Source organism: Vidua macroura, chromosome 20 (genome assembly GCF_024509145.1).
Source record: "Vidua macroura isolate BioBank_ID:100142 chromosome 20, ASM2450914v1, whole genome shotgun sequence".
Taxonomy (NCBI): domain Eukaryota; kingdom Metazoa; phylum Chordata; class Aves; order Passeriformes; family Viduidae; genus Vidua; species Vidua macroura.
Window position 1 is genome coordinate 6,574,715 of NC_071590.1, and position 20,998 is coordinate 6,595,712.

General features: G+C 58.6%; 3 protein-coding genes across 4 annotated transcripts in view; all 3 read right to left on the reverse strand.

Moving 5' to 3' along the window:
• SLC43A2 (solute carrier family 43 member 2) overlaps nt 1-6,321 on the reverse strand; it is a 31,499-nt gene extending 25,178 nt beyond the window's left edge. The window contains exons 1-2 of the mRNA XM_053995230.1: nt 6,300-6,321; nt 4,712-4,908 (exon numbers count right to left, since the gene is read on the reverse strand). Of these exons, the coding sequence (XP_053851205.1) occupies nt 4,712-4,871 (160 nt within the window). The 5' untranslated portion in view covers nt 4,872-4,908; nt 6,300-6,321. The remainder of the gene's footprint in view (nt 1-4,711; nt 4,909-6,299) is intronic.
• A 3,578-nt stretch (nt 6,322-9,899) lies between these two features.
• SCARF1 (scavenger receptor class F member 1) lies at nt 9,900-15,979 on the reverse strand. The gene is made up of 11 exons (XM_053995229.1): nt 15,808-15,979; nt 15,072-15,133; nt 14,725-14,826; nt 14,089-14,614; nt 13,420-13,638; nt 13,207-13,335; nt 12,984-13,087; nt 12,669-12,780; nt 12,467-12,591; nt 12,190-12,327; nt 9,900-11,869 (listed from the first exon to the last, which is right to left on the reverse strand). The coding sequence occupies exons 1-11, from the start codon at nt 15,900-15,902 to the stop codon at nt 10,863-10,865; spliced, it is 2,619 nt and encodes an 872-aa protein (XP_053851204.1). The 5' UTR covers nt 15,903-15,979; the 3' UTR covers nt 9,900-10,862.
• A 754-nt stretch (nt 15,980-16,733) lies between these two features.
• On the reverse strand, nt 16,734-20,947 carry RILP (Rab interacting lysosomal protein). 2 transcript variants are annotated; one of them, XM_053995892.1, is made up of 8 exons: nt 20,708-20,947; nt 20,113-20,236; nt 19,586-19,707; nt 19,224-19,415; nt 18,671-18,834; nt 18,438-18,560; nt 17,973-18,056; nt 16,734-17,672 (listed from the first exon to the last, which is right to left on the reverse strand). In XM_053995892.1, exons 1-8 carry the CDS (start codon nt 20,945-20,947, stop codon nt 17,516-17,518), a joined length of 1,206 nt encoding a protein of 401 aa, XP_053851867.1. In that variant the 3' UTR covers nt 16,734-17,515. The 2 variants fall into 2 exon arrangements, with proteins under 2 accessions (XP_053851867.1, XP_053851868.1); XM_053995893.1 differs by lacking the exon at nt 17,973-18,056 and having other exon boundaries at nt 20,708-20,937.
• Nucleotides 20,948-20,998: the final 51 nt, after the last annotated feature.

Consider the following 20,998-nt stretch of genomic DNA (forward strand, 5'->3'; position numbering starts at 1 on the left):
TTCCTGTTCATGTTTTGATGTGTTCACTGCTGTGTGTCCCCAAGGAGCTCGCACAGCACACACCTGCTGGCCCTCCAATGACGAGTGTGCATGAGGTGAGGACACAGCTCAGAAACAGCAAAAACAGTGTTCAGCCCCTCTCTGAACACTGGAAGGCTGGGAATGGGACACCAAACTTCCCTCCCTGCCTGTACCAATCACCTTGTTTACAGCTGCTGGGTGCCAGCTCCAAGGAGGGGCCAGGCAACAGCGCTATGTGGAAATACAAATTGTTTGTGAAAATAGAAGCAGCCCCTGAGCAACAAGAGAAGATCCACTGAGGCGTAATGGAAATGATTCCAGCAGTCCTTGGCACCCTGACATCCCCTGATCCTTTGAGCCACCTCCACAAATAGAACATTTTGGAAGGGCCGCAGGTGTGTGCTGCAAGCACAAGGTCCAGCCAAGAGCCATCTCATCCACGAGCACAGATTCAGGTGCCAGCAGCTCAATGGCACAGGACAGTGAGTGGCAGCACAGGACATGCAGCTAGGAGGGGTTTAATGGGCAGAGAACCTGCCTAACGACTCACCTACATAATGCACCTGGTTACAGCAAACAGCAGCTTCCCCTCAATCACAGCTCAGATCGGTGCGTGCTCCCGGGATAATCTCCTACGTGCCTGGCTCCCTCTGGAAAACTGCTCTGAGGAAGGACTGGCTCTGTGCCCACGGTGGTGCCCTCCCCAAATCCTCTTGCCAAGTCCACCTGCACGCAGCACTCGAGGTGTCACACCCGGGCAAGGCAGCAGCACAGAGGCTGTGCTCGCTCACTGCTGCCTCACTGACAAGCCAGCAGAAGCTACAAGTCTTTACCAGCAATTACAAGAACATTGCTGCCTATTTTTACAGCACTCCCCACACAAGCAGCAGGATTTCTACTGCCCAATTAATAGTTCAAGTTACTATTTAAAGAATGACAGCTTAGGTAAGGAGAAGGCTGCCTGGGTAATCATTTATGTCAAGATCATCGCTGGGATTTGTTCAGGCTGGAACATTCAAAGCCATCCTTTCTCCATGCAGCAGGTCAATCGTTAACTGCTCTTTACTGACCTCTTCAAATCCCAGGCACACACACACCACATTACCAGAGGAACGAGTCTGGCTTTTCCAGGAGTGACTGCCATCTCAGATGGCAGAGAGCAGCTTTCCTTTCATCTTATTTCATGGATCAGACTGAGTCAAACAGGAAGACACCCCCAGCCACCCTGACAATAGCTCTGTCACAGCCTGCACACCCTCATCTTCCTCCTCTTTTTTTTTATAGAAGAAAAAATTTTTTTAAAAAGGGAGGAAAAAAAAAGACAGAAATCAAGGGCAAAGAACTGGGAGTATTGGTTTAAAAAAATAGCACACTGAAAGACATGTGCAAACAACTGATTCTGCAGTCTGCCCACATAAGAACATGTTTTCTCTTTTTAGGATGGTGTCATACTTCTGGGAACTGGGAGGAGATGTTCTTGCTTTGTACCACTGCAAAAGCAATTTATTCGGGTTTCCCTGCCCTTCCACTAGCACTTCCAGGACCCCCTCTCTGGGTGCCTGAAAGCTTCATATGACCAAGGCACAGTCCCGGCTAAACTCCCCTTCTCTCCCCAGCTGTGGTTTCGTTTGGCAGCTGCTCTCAACCAGCACCTTCCCACGACAGCTGCTGATCAGCACAGTGTGTTTCCTGTACAAATTGAGTATTTACCACCTTTACTCTTTTCCTGTTTACAGCCTCACACGTGCAGCCCTTCCAAAAATCGGAGCCGTCATATCTGCCCAGATTGTGAGGGACCTTCAGACTGCAAGTTCCCCACCCAGAGCTCAGATAAATATGGGAAAAGAGCTGTAAAGGCTGACCACGTCAGGGCTCGTTAACGCACTGTAAGTGAATTAGCTTATCATCCCTTTAGTATTCTGCAGCCCTGTCTTAGAGGAAAGCCCTCTGTGCCCCTTATCTTTGGTCTTTGTGAGCAGATTATCAAGTTCAGGACATTTTTCTTTTTACAAGCATGTTTCAGACCCAAGCATTCAGCTTCCCAATCCCAGAAACATCATAGCAAGGCAAGGCCCTGGACTGATCAAATTCCCCAAGAGCTGATAAGGCCCAGAACGGTGATAAAGACTGTGGAGTCAGCACTTGCACCGAATAAAAGATGCTGCTTCAGTTGGTTAAAGGCCAAGTAGTAGTGTAGTAAAATTAAAATGGGAACAAAGTGCTACTACCAGGCTCCTTGTCAGCGAATTTCAAACATACCTCAGGAGGTGGCCCAACGGGTACAACCCCCCACTCCAGCCCTGTTGCACAACTGCTCTAAAAATATTTTGTTATTTTGGAATTTTTTTCCCCCCAGGTGTCCATCTCCACGCTCATGTTACTGAGTTAAGAGTCCATTGCACCCCACATTTGTACAATGAGTAAAATCCAACACGAGGGGCCAAGGGCAAGCAAGGGATTCAACAGGGAGACAAGGAGTCCTTCATGAACTGCAGCACTTTCTGGACAGCTGCTGTTACCTTCAGAGAAGAGCCTGCAGAAGGGACAAGGTCTAGTTTTGCCTTTCATTGGAAAGCATCACAAAGTGCAAGAGCTTATGCTGACAAACCAAAAGCCCTGCCAAGAACTTTTGGCTCATTAGGAAAACTCTATTTCTTTTTCTTTGCAATACTTACATGCCCACAACAGCATTAGGAACAACAAGTGCCCAAAGGCTACTAGTCATGATTTGTTTGCACCAGCCTTCCAGCCAAGCTGGCTGCAGGATTCAATAAGTTACACTGAAAAGGGCAACCATTGGGTCACCCTAATGCCAGGGAAAACTCAAAGGGAAAAAACTGAGTTTAGGGCTGGTCATTGAGAGCCTCCACACACTTGGAGCCAGGAGTCTTCCCCACAAAACTCTTACAGCGAGGACAAAACCAGAGAAAGTGAGTCAGCATGGATGAATGTCCCCACAGTTCATCACAGAGTTCAGAAGTGATGGCCAGATATTTGAGGACAATGAGAACATCTGACTGCACAAATTTCTTCTCAGGGATTAAGCTTTCTTACCTCAGGACACAGGCTGGCCACTGGGAGGGAGCAGTTGCCCCCAGGGCAGCAATTCCACAGCAGTCCAACCATTTGCATCTTCCCTGTGGTCTGTGGGCACTCCCATGGGGAGAGCCAGAAAAGCCACAGATTGGTGAACAGGAGTGAGAAACTGAGGTGAACCTCACTGATCTGGGACAAACTGAAAGCAGTCAAGGCAAAGAGCACGAGGTGGGCCCCAAGTGAAGTTCTTGTCAGCAGAGCACATCTCAGGAAGCAGACAAGCAAATGCCTGCTCACAGAGACAGTCAGCATTTGCTTATCAGCTCCTGTGTGCTTTATCTGGGTGGCAGAAAGTCTCCACCTGATGGGTTTAATGCGATCTCTTGGCTGTGACAAAGTCTCCGCGATGTGGAGAGAACACAGCAGCCTTGAACAGAAGTCCTGCAGGGTCTCTCTCACACACAGGGGTGACAGGGACATGCTTGGGAGCACTGCCCTGAGAGCAGAGCACAGGATGGAGATGGAGCTGCCAAACTGCAGCTGATAAAAGACTCAAACATGTGCATGTTTGCCAGGTACACCAACCCAGCCCTGGTACACAAAGCAGGGGAGATAAGCAGCTGATGAATGAGCAAAACCCAAAGAACCATCACATCATTCACAGGTACCTTTGTCTGGACTTTGTTTCCCCACACCTCGGTTTTTCCCCACTGTTCTCAGCCAGCACTCAACTGAGGGTCCATGCACTGATTTCCAGCTCTTTTCACAAACTGCTTCCTCCACCAGCCCCAAAAGGGCTGATCCAGTCTCAGTCTCCATCACACATCTCTGGACAGAGCCCACACTGCCTCTCTTCACTCTTCCCTTCCCTGAGCACATACAAACCCTCAGCCACCACAGCAGCTTTCCAAACCCACACCACACCTTTACCCTCGTGTTCCTTTTAACCCCACTGACCACCCAAACACAGTGTGGGATGCACAATTCTCTCCATGACCAGGCTGGGGATACATGACCACCTCCAGGCTGTTTTTCCAGGATTACCATTCCCACACCACAAATTTATCTCTCCTCTTCCAGGCTGTGTCTGCAACAGGGACAGTCACTTCTGGCTGGGGCAGAGGGGAAATCTCAAGCCCTCACAGAAACACAGCTTGGTTTGAGCACATCCTGGGTGCTTGAAGAAGGAGAGGAACAATCAGTAGTATTTAATTCTGTGAATTCTCCTCAACAGCAGTACTGGACTGTCCTGATATTATTGCCACCCATGCTCCTTGTTTTCTCACCACTAAGGACAAAGTTCCTCTTATAAACCCAGGACAGCCTTCCCAGAAATCATTATCCTCCAGAGCCCATCCAGCCTTCCCTTGCAGAGGAAGAACTCATGGCCAAATAGAGAAGGCCATCCAGAAAAGCTCTACCCCATCATTAAAGCCCCTTTTCCCAACCACCCTAGAAAACAACAGCACCTACAGGCACACTGCTCCATCCCAAGGATGCCACTGGCTTTAGGAATGAGCACAAATCCTTCTCTCCTGGGATCCACATGGAGCTCAGCCCTCCTCCAACCACGTCCACACCACGCTGCAGCGGGGAACCACACCAGCAAACCTCAGCAGCAACTCATCCCCACAGGAGCCCGGAGCGCGCTTACCTAACCCGTAGCACAGGTAGGAATAAAACCCTTCTGCCTTGAGCATGATGAGCAGGGACCCCCAGCCCAGCAGCACGGCAGAGAAGAGCAGGTTCTCGATGATGGCTGTGAACGCCATCCACCAGCGCCGCCGGTGCGCCGTGGCCAGCGTGGGGGCCATGGCTGCCTGGGGGGGTGGCCTCCTTCAGAGCCTCAACCTGCAGGGAGCAACACCCAGTGAGTCCACACGCTGCACAAAAACCCCGTGGTTTAAGGGATCTCCCCACTAAGCACCCATGCAAAGCTGCCTGCTGGATGCCAGGCACTGTGTAGAACTGGTTTTTGCAGGTGCCAGCTTGCCAAGTGAGCTGGAGGGATGGCACAGGTGCCCTTGGAAGAGCCCCTGGGGTGCTCACTCTGAGTGACACAGGGCTCTGCTCAAGGACTCTGTTCCACTTCCCGAGCAGCAGGTATGAAAATGCAGCAAACAGCCTGGAGCCCGCTGCACGGGGCAGGCAGCTCACTGGGGAGGCACCGAGGAATCAATGCCAGGGCAGGGGGGCTGCAGCCAGCACCCTGATGTCCCCACTGCCATCAGGCAGGGCTGGTATGGGGGACACAGCCCCACATCCCAGAGGTGGCTTCAGAGACCCACCAGGTCTGCTCTGCCCCGTGCAAAAGCACAGACCTGTTCTGGAAAGCGTGTGAGGGTTTTATAAATGCAGTTTATGTCACCAATGGCTCACCAAGGAGCACTTTTTGCTGCCTGCCAGACCAAGCAGCTGGGGGACACCGCAGCTCAGTGGCATCTCCAGGCTGCCCCAGATGCTGGAGCTGCATCAACTGTGTCCAGCTCTGCTTGTCCCAGTCCCTGGGGCCCACGGGAGTGAGCAAATTGGGGAACACACCTGGCCAAGGGGACAACCTGACCCTGGGCAGCCCCGAGTGTCAAAAGGCAAGTAACACTTTTGAGCCAAGCTGAGGCTTTTCCCAGCCCCGGCACACCTCGGGCTGCGCTGTGGGGAAAGCAGCTGGCCACACAGCCAGCCAGGGCAGCTTCCCCTATTGCAGTGACCCCCGCAGCGGGTGCTTCGGCAGGACGGGGGTCTGACCCAGCACTGATGCCTGGGGGTCAGGGCCCCCTCCCACCCACAGAAGCCGGTTCAGAGCCCCCTGCAGCCGTGCCCCCTCCTCCACCCACAGCGCAGGCCCGCTGCCCCAGCACAGCCCACAACGCATTTCCTCCATCACCTCCTCTTCCTCATCCCTGCACAGCCCCCTCCCCAGCCCCGGTATCCTTGCCCAGCCCAGCGATCCTCTCTGCGACAAGAGCCGCAGCCCGCCGTCCCCGCTGCCAGCCGCCCCCCAGTGTCCCCCAGCCCGGCCCACCCCCCACATCACCCCCGCGGCCCCTCACACCCCCGGAGAGCCCCGCAGCATCCCCCTCCCTCCTCGCCATCCAGCCCCCCACCCACGCTCCCCTCTCCATCCGCTCTCCCTCCGCCGCCTGCCTCTCCCACGCCTGAATCCCCCGATGCCCCCCACCCTCCCCACTGCCCCTCTCCCGCGCAAAGCCCCCCCGGTGCCCCCGGTGCCGTGCCCCGCTCACCGCCGGTGCCGCGCCCGCTCCGCTCCGCCGCGGTCCCACCCGGGCTTTTTATCCGCCCTCCGAGGCAAAACAGGCGCGCCCGCTGATTGGCCGCCGCCTCGGCCAATGGCCGCGCGCGCCGCTGCCGCTGGGGCACGTGCCGGTTCGCGTCCCCCCCCCCCCTCCCCTCACGGGACCCCTCACGGGACCCCCCCCACATCCCCACGGGATCCCCCCGGGATCTTCCCCCGGGATCCCCCCACGGGAACCCCGGGATCTCCTCCCGGGACCTCCCGGTATCTTCCCCTGGGATCCCACGGTACCCCCCGCTCTCTCCCACCGTTACCCCCCGACGTCTTCTCCCGGTAACCTCCGATATCTACTCCCCGGTATCCCCCAGATACCTCCCACCCCCAGGTATCCCTTGATATTTTTCTCCTCCGGGACTCGCCGCGATTCCCGCGGTACGCCTCGATATCCCCCGGGACCCCTCCCGGTCTGCAGGTACCCCCAGTACCCTCACACACACACACACACACACACACACACACACACACACACACCGGGCTCGCCGCCTTCCAGGGAAAAGCCACCAAACCGGGATCGGCGGCGGGAGGTGATGCGGCTCCCCCGCCCGGGGACAGCGGGAACGCCCCGCGGCGTTCGCTGCCGCTCTCCGCCGGTCTCCGCCGGCCCCGGGCGGCAGCGGCGGGAGCCGCACACCGCGCTCACCGCGGAGCGGCTGCTGAGAGCGAGCACAGCCCGGCCGTGCCGGGAACGGCACCCGCGGCATTGCTCCTCTGCTGTGGGTACGGGCACCGGATCCGTCCTGCGAAGTCTGCCTGTCCTGCTCAAGGAGAGAGACCTGAGAAGCTGCTCCACCCCATTAAAAGGGTATTTTGGGAGCAGGCATCCAACGCAGCCCGGGGCTGACCACCCTCACGGCACAGCTGGACAGGGGCAATGAGCCCTTGAGACACCCCAGCTCATTCACAGAGTCACAGAAAGGTTTGGGTTGGAAGGAACCTAAAAGATCATCTCATTCCACCCCCTAGCATGGGCAGGGACACCTTCCACCAGATCAGGTTGCTCCAAGCCCCATCCAACCTGGCCTTGGGCAGTTCCAGGGTGGGGCTGCCACAGCTTCTTTGGGCAACCTCTGCCAGGGCCTCACAGCCAAGAATTTCTTCACAAAATCCCATCTAACCCTGCCCTCTGTCAGCCATTCCCCCTTGTCCTGTCACTCCATCCCTTGTCCAAAATCCTTCTCCAGCTCTCTTGGATCCCCTTTAGGCACTGGAAGGGCTATGAAGTTTCCCTGCACTCTTCTCCAGGCTGAACACCTCCAGCTCTCTCAGCCTGTCCATAGCAGAGCTGCTCCAGCCTCTGATCATCATTGTGGCTTCCTCTGGCCTTGCTCCCTGTCCTTTTTATGTTGGAATCCTCACAGCTGGACACAATACTCCAGGCGTGTCTTAGGTAAGCAAAGTAAAGGGGGACAATTCCCTCACTAAACCTGTTGATCACACTGCTGGGAATACAGCCCAGTTTCATGAAATAAAGTAATATCATTGCAAACCACCTTCACATCTGACTTCACCACAACTCTGCCTTCTTTTTCTTCTGTAAAATTATTTTTCACAGCATTCCTCTGAGGTATTTCTAGACCTTCCATAAATCCATCCCTCATTAGGGAGGTCCTGGGTCAGAGGACGTGGCCATAAATCCCTAGAATCTTTATAGGGGATATTTCCTCAGCCAAAGGAGATGAAAACAGCATTTGTGGCAGGCAAACACCCCAGAGGAAGCAGAGGGCCCCAGACAGACGGACGTGTCCCCACCACTCCATCCCCGTGGTGGGTGGGAAGAGGAAACTCCTCAGCCTTGGCTGTGGGAGAAGGATCAAACGTTTCAACAGCTGGAAAGTGGATTTAAGCCAATGCAAACAAACAAACAAAAATTCCAAAGAAAACAAGGCAGCCTGGGTCGGTGCCAGGTGTTTAACAGAGGTAGAAGAAGGCTGAGGCAGCACGAGACCCAGGAGACCTCAGCACCCAGACCTGGCTGCTGTGTCCAAGAAACACAAACTGTGACAGGGAGGAGCATGAGGAGGGTTCGGAGGCTCTTGGGGGGCACGGGAACCCTTCACCACAGCAAGAGTAGAGGGGGCTCAGTTTTCCTGTCCTAGAAGGAGAAAAGCTATCAGGTGATCCACAGCCAGCTATAAATACCCCAGGGACTGAGTAAACAGCATGGGGAGAAAAAAAAAATAAAGTGAAGCTGAAGAACAGCACTGACACAGAGACATGTTTTTAGAAACTGGCCAGGAATGAGTTTAGCTGGGAGGGAAGTGACAGCTCCTGCCCTGGCACAGCCACTGGGCTAAATGATGTGGTACTCTTCAAAGGCTTGGGCAGTTTGGGAAAGGAGATGACAAAGCTGACAGAACAACAAGGACAGACCACCATGGGACAGACCCCAGGAAGAGCTCCAGCCTCTGTTCCTGCCCCAGCAGAGCACACAGATGCCTCTCTGCTTACAGACAGCACCTGCACGTGGATCCCTTCCCACTGCCTGCTTCCAAACACTGCAGCAGCTTTGGAAAGTCAGATTCCCTCCGCCCTCACCTGCCAGCTCTGCCTTGCAGACCTCCCACATCCAGAGCTAACCCCCCAGCACAGCCGAGGGAAGCATCCCCAGCAAGCAGACACCAGCGCAGCCACACTGCAGCGGCGTGCATGGGGAGCCACACGCTGGAAATCTGCAGCTCATTTCCCTTTCACTGCCCAGACATGGCCAAGATGCTTCATCTTCAAGCAGGGGAAACATCCTGGCTCCATGGACATGGAAGGTTCTCCCAGCAGCAGCGTTTTCTCAAACCAGGCACTGGTTTGAGGCTGTCAGGTTGCTGTCAGCTATTTACATGCTGCACCCAGAGTGAACTGGCTCACGTGATGTTCACTTCTGGCACAGCACTGCTCAGCTCACAGGCTCAAAATATCCATCCCATTAGGGAAAAAAAATGGCTTCTTATAAATCAAATGTGGGACTGTCCCAGCCACTGTCATAAAACGGTGTCAAAACAAAAGCAAGCCCGTGCAGAACAGGCTGCTGCTCCAGTCCTGCCAGGATGAGCAGCTTTATTTGGATACCAGAATATTTGGTGTTATAATCACAGCAGCAGATGATTCCACTGCAGGAAAGGGTGCTTCGTGCTGGCTGCAAAACTGGAAGCTTCAGCCACGTCAGACTGTGGGGATTTGGTGCCTTGTGCTGTGGAGAAGCACCCATGGGAAGCAAAAGGGAAAAAGCAAAACCCACTGTGTTTTCTGAAACACCCCAAACCCTGAACCCCAGCTGAGCATGCCAGAGCAGAAGGATTCATGAGGAGCTCTGCAGCAGAGGGGCTCTGGACACTCATAGCTCACTCACATTCCTCCTGCACTCCAGGCTTGGGCTCTGCACAGGGCTCAGCTCAGTGAGGGAGAATTCAGAATTCAACAGAGCCAGAAAATCTAAAAAAAACCTCCCATACCATAAGCCTAAGGCTGCTGACAGTTTCCACACTCTGGAGAATATTCCTGGTAGTATCTTTGACTCAAAGGGTGACTGGGAAACCCATCTCCTGAAGGTCATTTAATTTTCATTCCCAGGCTTTCACACCACGCAAAATAACAGAAAAAATACACAAAACCCTTCTACTACTTTAGATACATCTAAAACGAGATCACTCTGCAAATCCTCTTTGGCATCTCAGTTGCCTTCACAGCAGGAATGAGGCGTGGGAGGTGGCAGGAGCTTAGGGCACCCCTGGAAATCTCATTTTCCAGGCAACTTCCATCCTTATCAGCACGGCGCCAGGTGCACAGGTGGATGGTCACTGCCCAGCTGCCATGTTTGCACAACTGCAGCTTGGAACTGTGTGGAGTTTAAAAGGCTGTCACTACACCCTGTGTCCTGCCACAAGCTTCTCCACATGGAAGCAAAGGCAGCCAGGGCCTGCCACAGAAGCCAGAGCCACACAGATAAACTCCTGCAGACCCAGATACCCTTTGAGATAAGCAGCTAAAATTAATTTTCTCTGAAGCTGCTTGTGACAGCCCATCATCTCTCCTCAGCCCAGCTCCACTAAATAATCCCCTTCAGTGAAAAACACCTTTCCAGCAAGAGGCTCCAAGCTGCATCACTGGAATTGGGACAGGGAAAGGTGAAAACCGATGGGGTGAGACTGGATTTTGTGCACGCATTTCCCAGCTGAGCACTCAGCAGCCCGGCATTGGGTATGTCCCTAGTGGTGACAGGGACTTGAGGGTGCCACCACAGCATCCAGAGCATCGCTGTACCCAGGGGCTGTGCAGACACAAGTGGGGCTGGTATGGCAGGAAGGAGCAGGAAACAGCCTTCAAGCACCACAACCCCACAGGCTGTCCCCGCTGTGGCCCCAGCGAGGCTCCAGAGCAGAGGGGGTCACCAGGAAGGCTCGATGCTTCTCCAGTTCACAGCTCGGAGCCGGCCCTCGGCTCCCCCAGGCTGGGGTTGGAGGAGCCCGGTGGCTCCCGCGGCCCCAGCCCGGGCGGTGGTGGCTCAGGTGGCCGGAGGGGTGGCCGGCAGCTCTTTGCCGGGGCCGGAGGGCGAATCAGCACCGCTGCCGGCCACGTTCTCGTATTTCGGCTCTTCCTCCGCGGCAGCGTGTCCCTTCCTTTCGAGGCTGCCAACTAACTCCGGGCTTTTGCCCTTCTCTGTGGCACCTACGGTTTCGTTGGCCCCGTCCTGGGCACCGGTGTTTTTTGACGAGAGAGATGCAAGGAGGAGGGACAGTCTCTTCGCAGCGGGATGCTGCTGCTTGCCAGGGGCTGACTCGGCAGGAGCCCCCGGCACACTCTCCCTCTGCTTGCAGCTGTTCTCCGAGTCCCTGCGCTGCGCCAGGGCCCGGCGAGGAGGTTTCTGGATGGCCTCCATGCTCCTCCTCACCTTGGGCTCCTCCTTCGCAGCCCACTTGCCCCTCTGCAAGCTGCCCAGACGCTTCAGCACAGCCTGGACCGGTCCCTCGCCAGTCCCCTCAGCCTTGGGGTCCTGCCCCGCCGTTCCCACCATCATGTAGATGGTGGTGACATTGGGTTCCTTCCCCTTCGCCTCCCAGCTGCCGGATTTCGCAGCCGCTTCCAGCGCCTCCACTCTCTGGGCCACATGCCTGGTGCTGGACACCACCCTGCGGCGTCCCCCCGGGGTGGCCCGTGGCGATGGCCGGTGGCTTTCGTCCCCCTTGCCGAGGGGCTCGGGGTTCTCGTAGCAATCGCTGGCGGGGCGCTCGCTGGGGGGCTCGGCCGCCGCATCCCCCGGCGGTGGGGTCAGCCTGGAGGGGCCCCACGGAGCCTTGGGCTTCCGGCTGGGGCTGGGGGTCTCGGCCGCCCCGAATTTTGTCCCTTCGGCGAAGGACACAGAGGGTCGCTTGGCCTTGGCGATGCTGGAGGTGCGGGGGATGGCGAAGGGCTGCGAGACATCCTCGGAGTCGAAGGCGGACGGGTCCGGGAGCGCCTGGCCAGGGGGGGATGCCCCATCCTGCAGCTCAGCCCCGCCCAGCAGCGGGATGCCTGTGGGACAAGGTGACACGTGTTACGGCTGCCGCAGCTGCCACCCTGCCCGGGGACATAACTGGGGACACTGGGACAGGAGCTGATGCAACAGGATTGTCCCTGGCATAGTTTCCCAGGGAGGAGGTTGTGAAATGGGGTTGCCCCACTGGGCACGTCCCATCGTCCCATCACACACAGCCAAACACAGCCCTGCAGACAGGAAAACAAGGGCAAGGAAATAAACACAGTCTGTGCCAAGCACAGCTCCCTGGGACTGCCAGGATTGACCCCAGAGGTGATCAGAGAGGAGGAGGAGGAGCAGCAGCCATGGGCGTCACCTTCTCTGGGAGGGACGGAGTACTCGGGTCCCTCGTTGTCGGTTTCGAAGGAGGAGAAGGAGCTGTCTGAAACCCACGCAGACGATGGTGGCTCAATGAAGCTGGGGTTGTAGGGGATTTCCATGTCGTGATGGGAAACTGGGGAGGAGAAGACACCCAGCTGAACTTGAGCACCCCAGGGTGCTCGGGGAAGAGGGGCTTCAGGCTTCCCCCCAGGCAGAGAGTGCAAAGAGTGCAGTGCTTCTGGAAGTGCTGTCAGCAGCTCTCCTTTGCTCACCTGTGACTTTGGGAAGTTTCGAGGTCCCCAGGTTAAAACAGGGCATGAGAGCACTGAGGTTGGCCAGCACCCCCTGCACGTGGTGCTTCATCCTGGCCACCACATCATCGTCCGGCACAGCCGCCCTGCAGAGCAGAGATGGACATCAAGGGACACGGAAGATGGGGTTTTGTGTCAAAGGTTGAAAAATGTAAAAAAATACCTGTCTCTGGCATCTGCTGAGCCGGCACCACAGCAGCAGCAGGCGACACAGAGCAGCAGCAGCAGGAGAGGGACAAGGATGGCGGCTGCAAGGGCTCCGTGGTCCTTCAAACCTGTGTGAGGAGATGGGCTGAGTCTGGCATGTCCTGTGGCTGTGACGCCTATAGAACAGCCCTGCATGGAGAGAGCAGGAGCTGATAACTCCTGGTGGGGCCAGGAGGCACCAGGATGCATCCCAGCCCCCCAGCACCTTCCCCAGTGAGGATGTGACCGTCCCTTGCCCAGCGCCAAGGAGTAAATGTGAGATTAATCTTACTCAGCACACAGTCACCCTGCACAGGGTCGCAGGTTCCCCGGGAGCACTGGCAGGGTGAGGAACAATTCACTCCAAAATACCCCTCGGGACAGGTGTTGTTGCAGCTGGAAGAGAGAGGAAAGGAGGGAAATGCCCCCAGAGAGAGCGAGGCTCCAGCCCAGCCCCACTCCCAGCATTATCCCAGCATTATCCCAGCATTATCCCAGCATTTTCCTGCCATTACCTGTCTCCCCAGTAGCCTGCCTGGCAGATGCAAACTCCTGTCACGGGATCACAGCTCCCCGAAACACACTCGGGGCAGAGGAACTGGCAGCCATCACCAAAGGTGCCCACGGGGCAGGAGTTGTTGCAGCTGCCAAAACAGAGCAAAGCCATCAGTGACTGCACCCCAGAGCAGGGACACCCCCAGGGACCAGTGGCCTCACCCTGGGCGTACCTGGGCCCCGTCCAGCCGGGGTCACAGCGCAGGCAGGACCCGGTCTGGGGGTCGCAGGGCTCCCCGTGCTGGCAGCGGGGACACAGCTGGAGGCAGCTGTCCCCATGGAATCCAGGAGCACAGGGATCCTTGCAGAGGGTCCCGTTCCAGCCGGGCTGGCAGGCCAGGCAGAAACCATCCACGGGTGAGCAGGGCTGGCTGCGCTTGCAGCTCCCACAGCTGTGTGGGCAGAGAGGCACTGAGGTCACAATGCCCACCCTTGTACCCCTAAAAAGCACGTTTCACCCCACAAAATCATTGAGCATCATTTTGGACCAAGGGGAAATACACAGTAGTGCCTAATGCTCTGTGGTAATAAGAGGAGAGGAGGGCAGCAGAATATTCACAGTAATCACAGAATATTCACAGTAATCACAGAATATTCTGAATTGGGGGGTTCTGCCTTATCACCATGGGGAGCGAGATAAAGGACGACCAGATTTTAGGGTGACACTTTCTGCTGGCATTAGCGAGGTGTTTCTTTTGGGGCAATGCTGATGCTGCATCCAACCTGGGATGCTCAAACCCAGCACGGGTCTCCCTGCCCAGCCAAAGGGACAGACACAGGCGCAGAGCCTTCCCCCTCGATCTGACTGCAGCCCGCTGGATCCCCCTGCTCCCCCATCTCACCTGTGCACGCACTGAGACCCGTATTTCCCTGCCGGACAGGGGTCCCGGCAGCTCCTGCCCTGGTAGCCGGGCTCGCAGGTGCAGTGGCCGGTGACAGGACTGCAGGAGCCGTGCCCGCAGTCGCAGCGCCGCTGGCACGCCGGTCCCCAGTAGCCAGCCAGGCACTCGCACTTGCCCGTCTCCTGCGCGCAGGGCGAGACGTTGCAGGAGCACTTGAAGCTGCACCTCCTGCCCCACCAGCCCGGCAGGCAGCGGCACAGCCCGGTCAGGGGGTCGCAGTGGGAGGTGGAGGGGTTGCACTGGCATTGCTTCCTGCAGTTGGGTGCCCACCAGCCCGGCTCGCAGTGGCAGGCGCCGCTCAGGGGGTCGCAGCGGCCGTGGGGGCCGCACTGGCAGGGGAACTGGCAGAGCCCTCCCCAGTGGTTGGGGTCGCAGGTGCAGTGGCCGCTCACGGGGTCGCAGCGCCCGTTGGGGTGGCACGGGCAGCTCCGCTTGCAGTCGTGGTCCCAGTACTGCTCGGGGCAGCCTGCGAGGGGAAAGGACACGGGCAGGATGCGGAGAAGCCCGGCAGCCCCCCGAGCACCCAGCTGGCTTTAAGGGGGGATGGCTGGGGCTGAGCGCGGGGGAGGCACTCACGGGAGCTGCAGTCTGCTCCGAAGAAGCCGGGTTTGCAGCGGCACAGACCGGGTTTCAGGCACACCTCGCCCTCTCTGCAGGCGTCCTCCCCCTCGCACACGGCTGTCGTGGCAGGAAAGGCACTCAGCACTCTCTGGCCGGGGCTCACACCCCACCTGCCAGCCACCCACCTCCCGCCGGGACAGCATTCCCAGGGAAACCACCATCCCGCTTCCCGCTCCAACACTCCGGCTCAGCAGCCGGGGGTCCCCGCGGGGCGAGACCCCACTGACACCGCTCAAGGAGAGCTTCAGAGGGATCCGCCCGTGGGGACCACGCTTTGGGATTCACCCCCATCCATCACTCACCGACCGTGCACGCCCTCCCGTCCTGCCTCCAGCCGGGACAGCACGCCGGGCCGGCCGGGAACCTGCGGGAGAGACCGGGGGTGTCAGCCTGGGCCGGGGGGCCAGGGCGGCTCCATGGCCTCGGCCAAGGCGAAGCGATCCTTGCCCCAGTGCTGAGAAGGCGGCGTGGCCCCCAGGGCAACGCTCCGGAAGGAAACCAGAAAAATAGAAGGAAATTTAGGAGGCTGCAGCCCGAGTGGGCGGCTGGGCTGGGCTGGGCTGCCCGAAGCGCTGGGAATGTCCCCATGGAGCCGTGCCGGGTGTCCCATGCCCTGGGACAGGCTCACAGCTTCACCAGCAGTGCAGAAACGAAGCACTGAAGTGAAGGCCATGAAAGGCATCACCATTGATGGGAGACAATGGAAGAGGCAACAAATTCAGGGCACATCAGTCCCAAAGCTCTTTGGGGTTTGCTACAGTGACATTTCCCCACGATGAGTTTTGCCAAGGGTCCCATATTGCCCCGTTGCCCTGTGCTTCGAGGGTGAATGAGAAATAAACCCTGGAGAAGGGATCTGATGCCCCAAATGCCCACACATGCCCCAGCCACACTCCCCAGCACCACCCGTCTCTGCACCCACGTCGTGCCAGGCTGCACATCTCTGTCCATGGGAGGAGGGATGGACAACAACCCCTTGGGGCTGCTGAGAGGCCCCAGGAGATGGAGTGGCACAAGTGGGGACCCATTGGTACCTACCTGCAGACGTTCCTGCCCTCAGGGTCGAGCTCCTGGGCAGAGCTCTGCACCCACAGCCACAGCTGGAGGCAGAGGATGGGCCGGGCGCTCTCCATTCCAGCAGGGCACCAGGGCCCCAGTCCTGGTGGCTCCCCAGCCCCACGCTGGTGTCCCTCTGTCCCGTCTGTCCCGTCCCACCCGTGGGGCGGCCTCTTCCTCCCTCCAGCCTTGGGTTTCTTCCTGAGGAAATGCGGGAGGAGGCGCCCCGATCCAGACGTCAGGGGTGCGGCAGGGAGGGGGAGCAGGGAATGCTGCTGCCCGGGCTATTTCTGGCCCTGGCTGCCACCCCACCACAGAAAGGGGCACCCAGGGGCTCAACACAGCCACACAGGGGCTGGCACCTGCCTGAACATCTCACCTGTGTCACTCCACTCCCCCTGTGCCATCCTCCATCAGCCCCAAAACTGCTTCAGCCAACATCCCCCCAACCCAAACAAGGCGTCCAGTGCCACCCCCTGCCTCAACCCCCATCAGCCACCCCATGGCACTGCCAGCCCCTGGCAGGGGCTCAGAGGAGGGGTCCCTGTGTCCCCCATGGCAACACAGCCTGACCTATGTTGGCCTTTGAAGAGCTGCTGGCCCCTGTCCCACCTCGCCAAGTCCCCAGGAGCTTTGTGTCAGCAGATGCACAGGAAACACCTTTTTCCTACCCGAGGCCAGCTCAGCCAGGGGGGCTCTGGGTTAGAAGCACAGTGCTCCCCTTGGCCGTGCAGGAATTAACTCCTCCATGCCCAGCACTGTGGGATCACCCCTCTGGAGCCCCCTCCCCATCACAGCTGACCCACCAGAAGGGGCTCGGGGGCACAGCCATTAGGAGAAGGGTAAGGGAAATCTGGGAGCATCACCCAGCCCTTCCCAAGCAGAGAGCAGAGGCTGCAGCCAGAACCTCAGAGGAAAAACAAGAGACTGATTTATTTCCAAATTAAAGGTAGAAAGTACCTGATCTGAGGGGACTGACTCGCCCCCATGAACACAAGGATTGTTCCAGTCTGCCAGGCCCCAGAGGTGGCAGGAAGAGGTGCCAGTACAAAACTGATTCACACCATGCCTGAGAAGTGCAGGAGTGGCCCTACTGGTGCTGATCCTGATGGCTCCCAGCCACGGGAGCACCTGGACACCCAGTGCACTGTGCTCAGCCCCTGCCAGCCATGTGGGGACCCCAGGACAGCCCAACTGGACCTTCACATTGCAGGGACTGGGGGAGCTACAGACAGAAAGGGGTGAGGTAAAACACCCACAGAGCAGGATGGGGCAATGGAACCGTGGGCTGTGAGCAGAGGGGTTTGCAAAGAGCCACCAGGGGATGGGAAGATCCCTTTTGGGGTGTGGAGAAGGAAGAGGGTGCAGACCCCCACCATGCTGAGCTGCAAGCAGGGAGCAGTGGGGAGGGGGCACAGCTCTGAGGGCCCCTCTGTAGTTAAGCCGTGGCCACAGTGAAAGGGTCGCTGGTGGGCAGAGATGCCCAGAGGTGCTGAGCTGTCCCATGCCAGGCTGGCAGCCCACATCCAAGTGTCCCAGTGGGTTTGCAGGAACCTGCCCACGCTGTGGCTTTGCCACCACCACAGCACGGGCAAATGCCGGGGCTGCTGTGCTGCTCTTGAATCCACTGGAAGAAGAGGATCCAGGAAGTTCTGCTGCAAGGACAGATCCTGCTCCCGTTCCCGTGGAGTCAGAGTGGTGCTGTGGCTCTGTCAGGGCAGCTGGACCCTGCCTTGCTCTCTCCCTCTGGCTCCAGCTGCGTGTCCAGCGAGTCAATGATTTCCCAGGTTCCGGAGCAGCTGGATGTGGGGGGGTCTTTGCTGCTGCCCTGATACCACAGCCCAAAACTGCAGAGAGAGCAGATAAGAGCTGTGGGGGAGAAGAACCTCTCCAGGGAGGATGTGGAATCCCAACCTCCCTCTGTGGTGGGACACAGCCTGGCTGTGGGCCCTGGGAGCATGTGGCACCCAGGACAAGGCAGATCCCCCTAAAACAGCAACCCCTGTTTTGGCAGCATCCCTGCCAGCCCTGCACCAGCCTGCTGACTCTGTTCCCATCATATCCAAGCTCAACTGGTGCCAGATCCCAGCTAAGCCCCAAACCTCTCCACTGGCAGAGCCTCCTGTCCCTACCAGGAGCAAACTTACAAGCTCCTAATTTTGGAGTCTGGAGGCTGAGCATCCACACAGTCTGTGCCATGACCTGGGAGCCAGGAGCCCTCCTCTTCATCACTGCACAAAGAAATGGGGGCAAACCTGCACTGAGCCACAGCAGCAAGTGCAGGAGCCACTTGTGAGTTTGTCCAGTGCTGCCAGCGCCACCACCTTGCCTCCCTTTTGTCACATGCATGCAGGGACAAGTGGCATTTGGCCAGGCCATGCCTGACTGGTGACAGGGACACACGAGTTGCAGCACAAAGCCCAGCCCCTGTGGCACAGCTATGCCAGAGCAACACATCAACTGCAGACATCAAACCTTTGATCTCTGAAGGGAGGAGGCAGCTCTGGGCTTGGGGAAATTCTAATCCAGGGCACCAAGCACATGGAAACACTGGAGCAGGCCAGGCAGCACCCACCCTGCACGGGAGGATCCCAGCACCCAGCCTGACTCACCTGCTCGCCGACTCCTCCGTCGTTCCCAGCATTTTGGCTCTGATTTTTTTCCTCTGTCTTTTGATATTTGACTTCATTGCATCTAGGAAGAAGCTGGGAATTCTCTCCTCGTTCAGCAGCTCCCTGGTAAAAAGCAGCCAGCTGGTTAACCAAGAGCCTGGGGAAGATTCTGCCAAGACTGTGGTGGGAGCAGCCTCTGATGGGCCAGGGGTGGCTGCAGGGACAGGACTCACCTCTGGTAATAGGCCAGCTCCTCCTGCACTAAGAACAGGTTGGTCTTGAGCTCATTCCTCTCTTGCAGGATCTGCTGCAGCTCTTCCTTGGAGAAGCAGCAGTGAGCAGGGCTCCTGTTCCCATCCTGGTGCTGCGGCTCCTCTGAGGCTGACAGGGCTCCCTCCTGGAGGGCGTGGAAGGAGAGTCAGCAGGCAAGCAGAGACCTCAAAACCCACACCCAAAGGCTGGGTGCACATGCAGGCAAACATGGAAAAGTCCCAGAAATGTCCCCACCTCAGCCAGCAACCACTGCCCATCACCACACGTGGCAAACCCCCCGCATCCTCTGTGTCCCATCTAGCTTTAACTCCGACCACCTCATCTTGTTCCACCCGTAACAGCTTTTACAGAGAAGGTGCTAGTGGCATTGCAGACACCACACTGTTCAGTTTTCAGCTGTGATGTTGCCTTGAGTAGCCACATCTGGGTGTGCCAAAATCTCCACACAAGGCTGGGAATGCGGGGTCAGTGCTGGTGGTGCCCAGCAGCAGTGAGGCCACAGCTCAGACTCACCACACCAGGCTCTGGCCGCCGGCTCTCCAGGGCTGTCCTGCTCCTCCTGCTCGTTTCCCTCTGGCTCTGCAGCATCGCAGCCTCCAGGTCTGATTTCTGCTCCAGAGCGCTCTTGAGCTGGGCCTGCACCACGGCCACCTTGTGCCGCAGCTCCTCGTTCATGGCCATGAAGCGATGGAGCTGTTCCTGCAGCTGGAAGGCCCAGGGCAGCCAAAGGTGAGGCAGTGTCCCCACCCAGGGACAGCAGTGCCACCTGCCCCAGCAGGCTCAGCAGCTGTGACAGCCCTGGGGGGGGGGATGTGACATGAAAGCAGGTCCCCGGGCCCTTGGCACACCACACCCCTGAGCTCCCCCGCCCTCACCGCCTCCGTGTCCCGGCTCTTGCAGACGATCTCGTGGGCCTGGGCACGGAGCTCATCCCTCTGCCTGTCCACCACCTCCTTCAGCCGCAGCATCACCTCCCGCTCCTTCCGTGCCGTGCTGTCTGAGACCAGACAGGGTGGACAGGAGTGAGAGTCCCCAGGGACTCCCCCAAGCCCACAGTGCTATGAAGTTTCTCAGTGCTTCTGCAGAGTCTGACTTGTTCCTGGTAATCTCACAGTGGAAAGAAGGGAACTGAGAGTTTTAGACCATTCTTGGCACATCGTTGTGTTGCCACAGCAGCCCAAACCCTGTGCCTGCCTCCACCACCCTCCTGGAGGCTTGGGGTCCCTGTGATTTGCAGAACAAGGTAATACCTGTGCTCCCTGCTAGGACAGGTCTCCAAGGTGAGAGAAAGGAGAGCAGCATTCCAGGCTCCAGAAGAACAGGTTCAGCCCTGCACCCAGCCTGCTGCTCCACAGGGACACCCTGTGGCATCAGGGGACCCCAAACCCACGGGGACACCCACCTTCCTGGGACTGGCTCTCCGCAAGCTGCCCCAGGAGCTGGCGGTTCTGCTCCTCCAGGCAGGCCAGGCGGCCGTGCAGGGCTCGCTCCCGGCGCTCGGCCTCCCACAGCCTCTGCTCCGGGTCCTGCGGGATGGGGACACCGGGTCAGAGCCACCCCCGGGGGCAGTGACAGCCAGCTCAGCCAGGCCAGCGCTGTTCCAGTGGACGGTGGCAGCCAGGTCAGAGGCTTCCCAGGGGACAGTGGCGTCAGTGCCACCACCCCGGAAAGGAGGACAGCTGGATTAGAGCCATGCCAGGGGGACAACTGGGCCAGACAGGTCGGAGCTATGCCAAGGGATGGGGGACAGCAGGGACAGCCATCCTTTGGGAGAACGGAACAGCCACAGCGCAGCCGCCCCAGGGGATGCACGACAGCGGGGTCAGAGCCATCCCCTGGGAAAAGGGAACAGCGGGGTCGGAGCCGTCCCACAAAACGTGGGACACGCGTGTCAGCCGCACGCCCGGGGAAGAGCGAACAGCCGGCTCGGCGCCGTCCCCACGGCCCCTCCTGCGGGGACACGCGTGGCTCGGCGCAGGTCCCAGCTCCCCGCTCACCTCCGCCTCCTGCGGCCCGAGCGGCGCCGCCGCCGCCGCCTCCCCCTCGGCGCCCGGCGGGGCCACCAGCGCCTCGAGCAGCTCCAGCAGCCGCACCACGGGCGGCACCAGCCCGGCCACGGCGTCGGGCCCGAAGCGGGCGGAGAGGCGGCGCAGCTCGGCGCCCAGCGCGCCCGCCATGCGATAGACGTGCGGCGGGGCCAGCCGGGCCGGCGGCGTTCGCCACAGCGGCTCCGCCATCGCCCCGCGCCCGCGCACGCTCCGCCCGGCCCGGCCCGCCCCGTCCGGGGC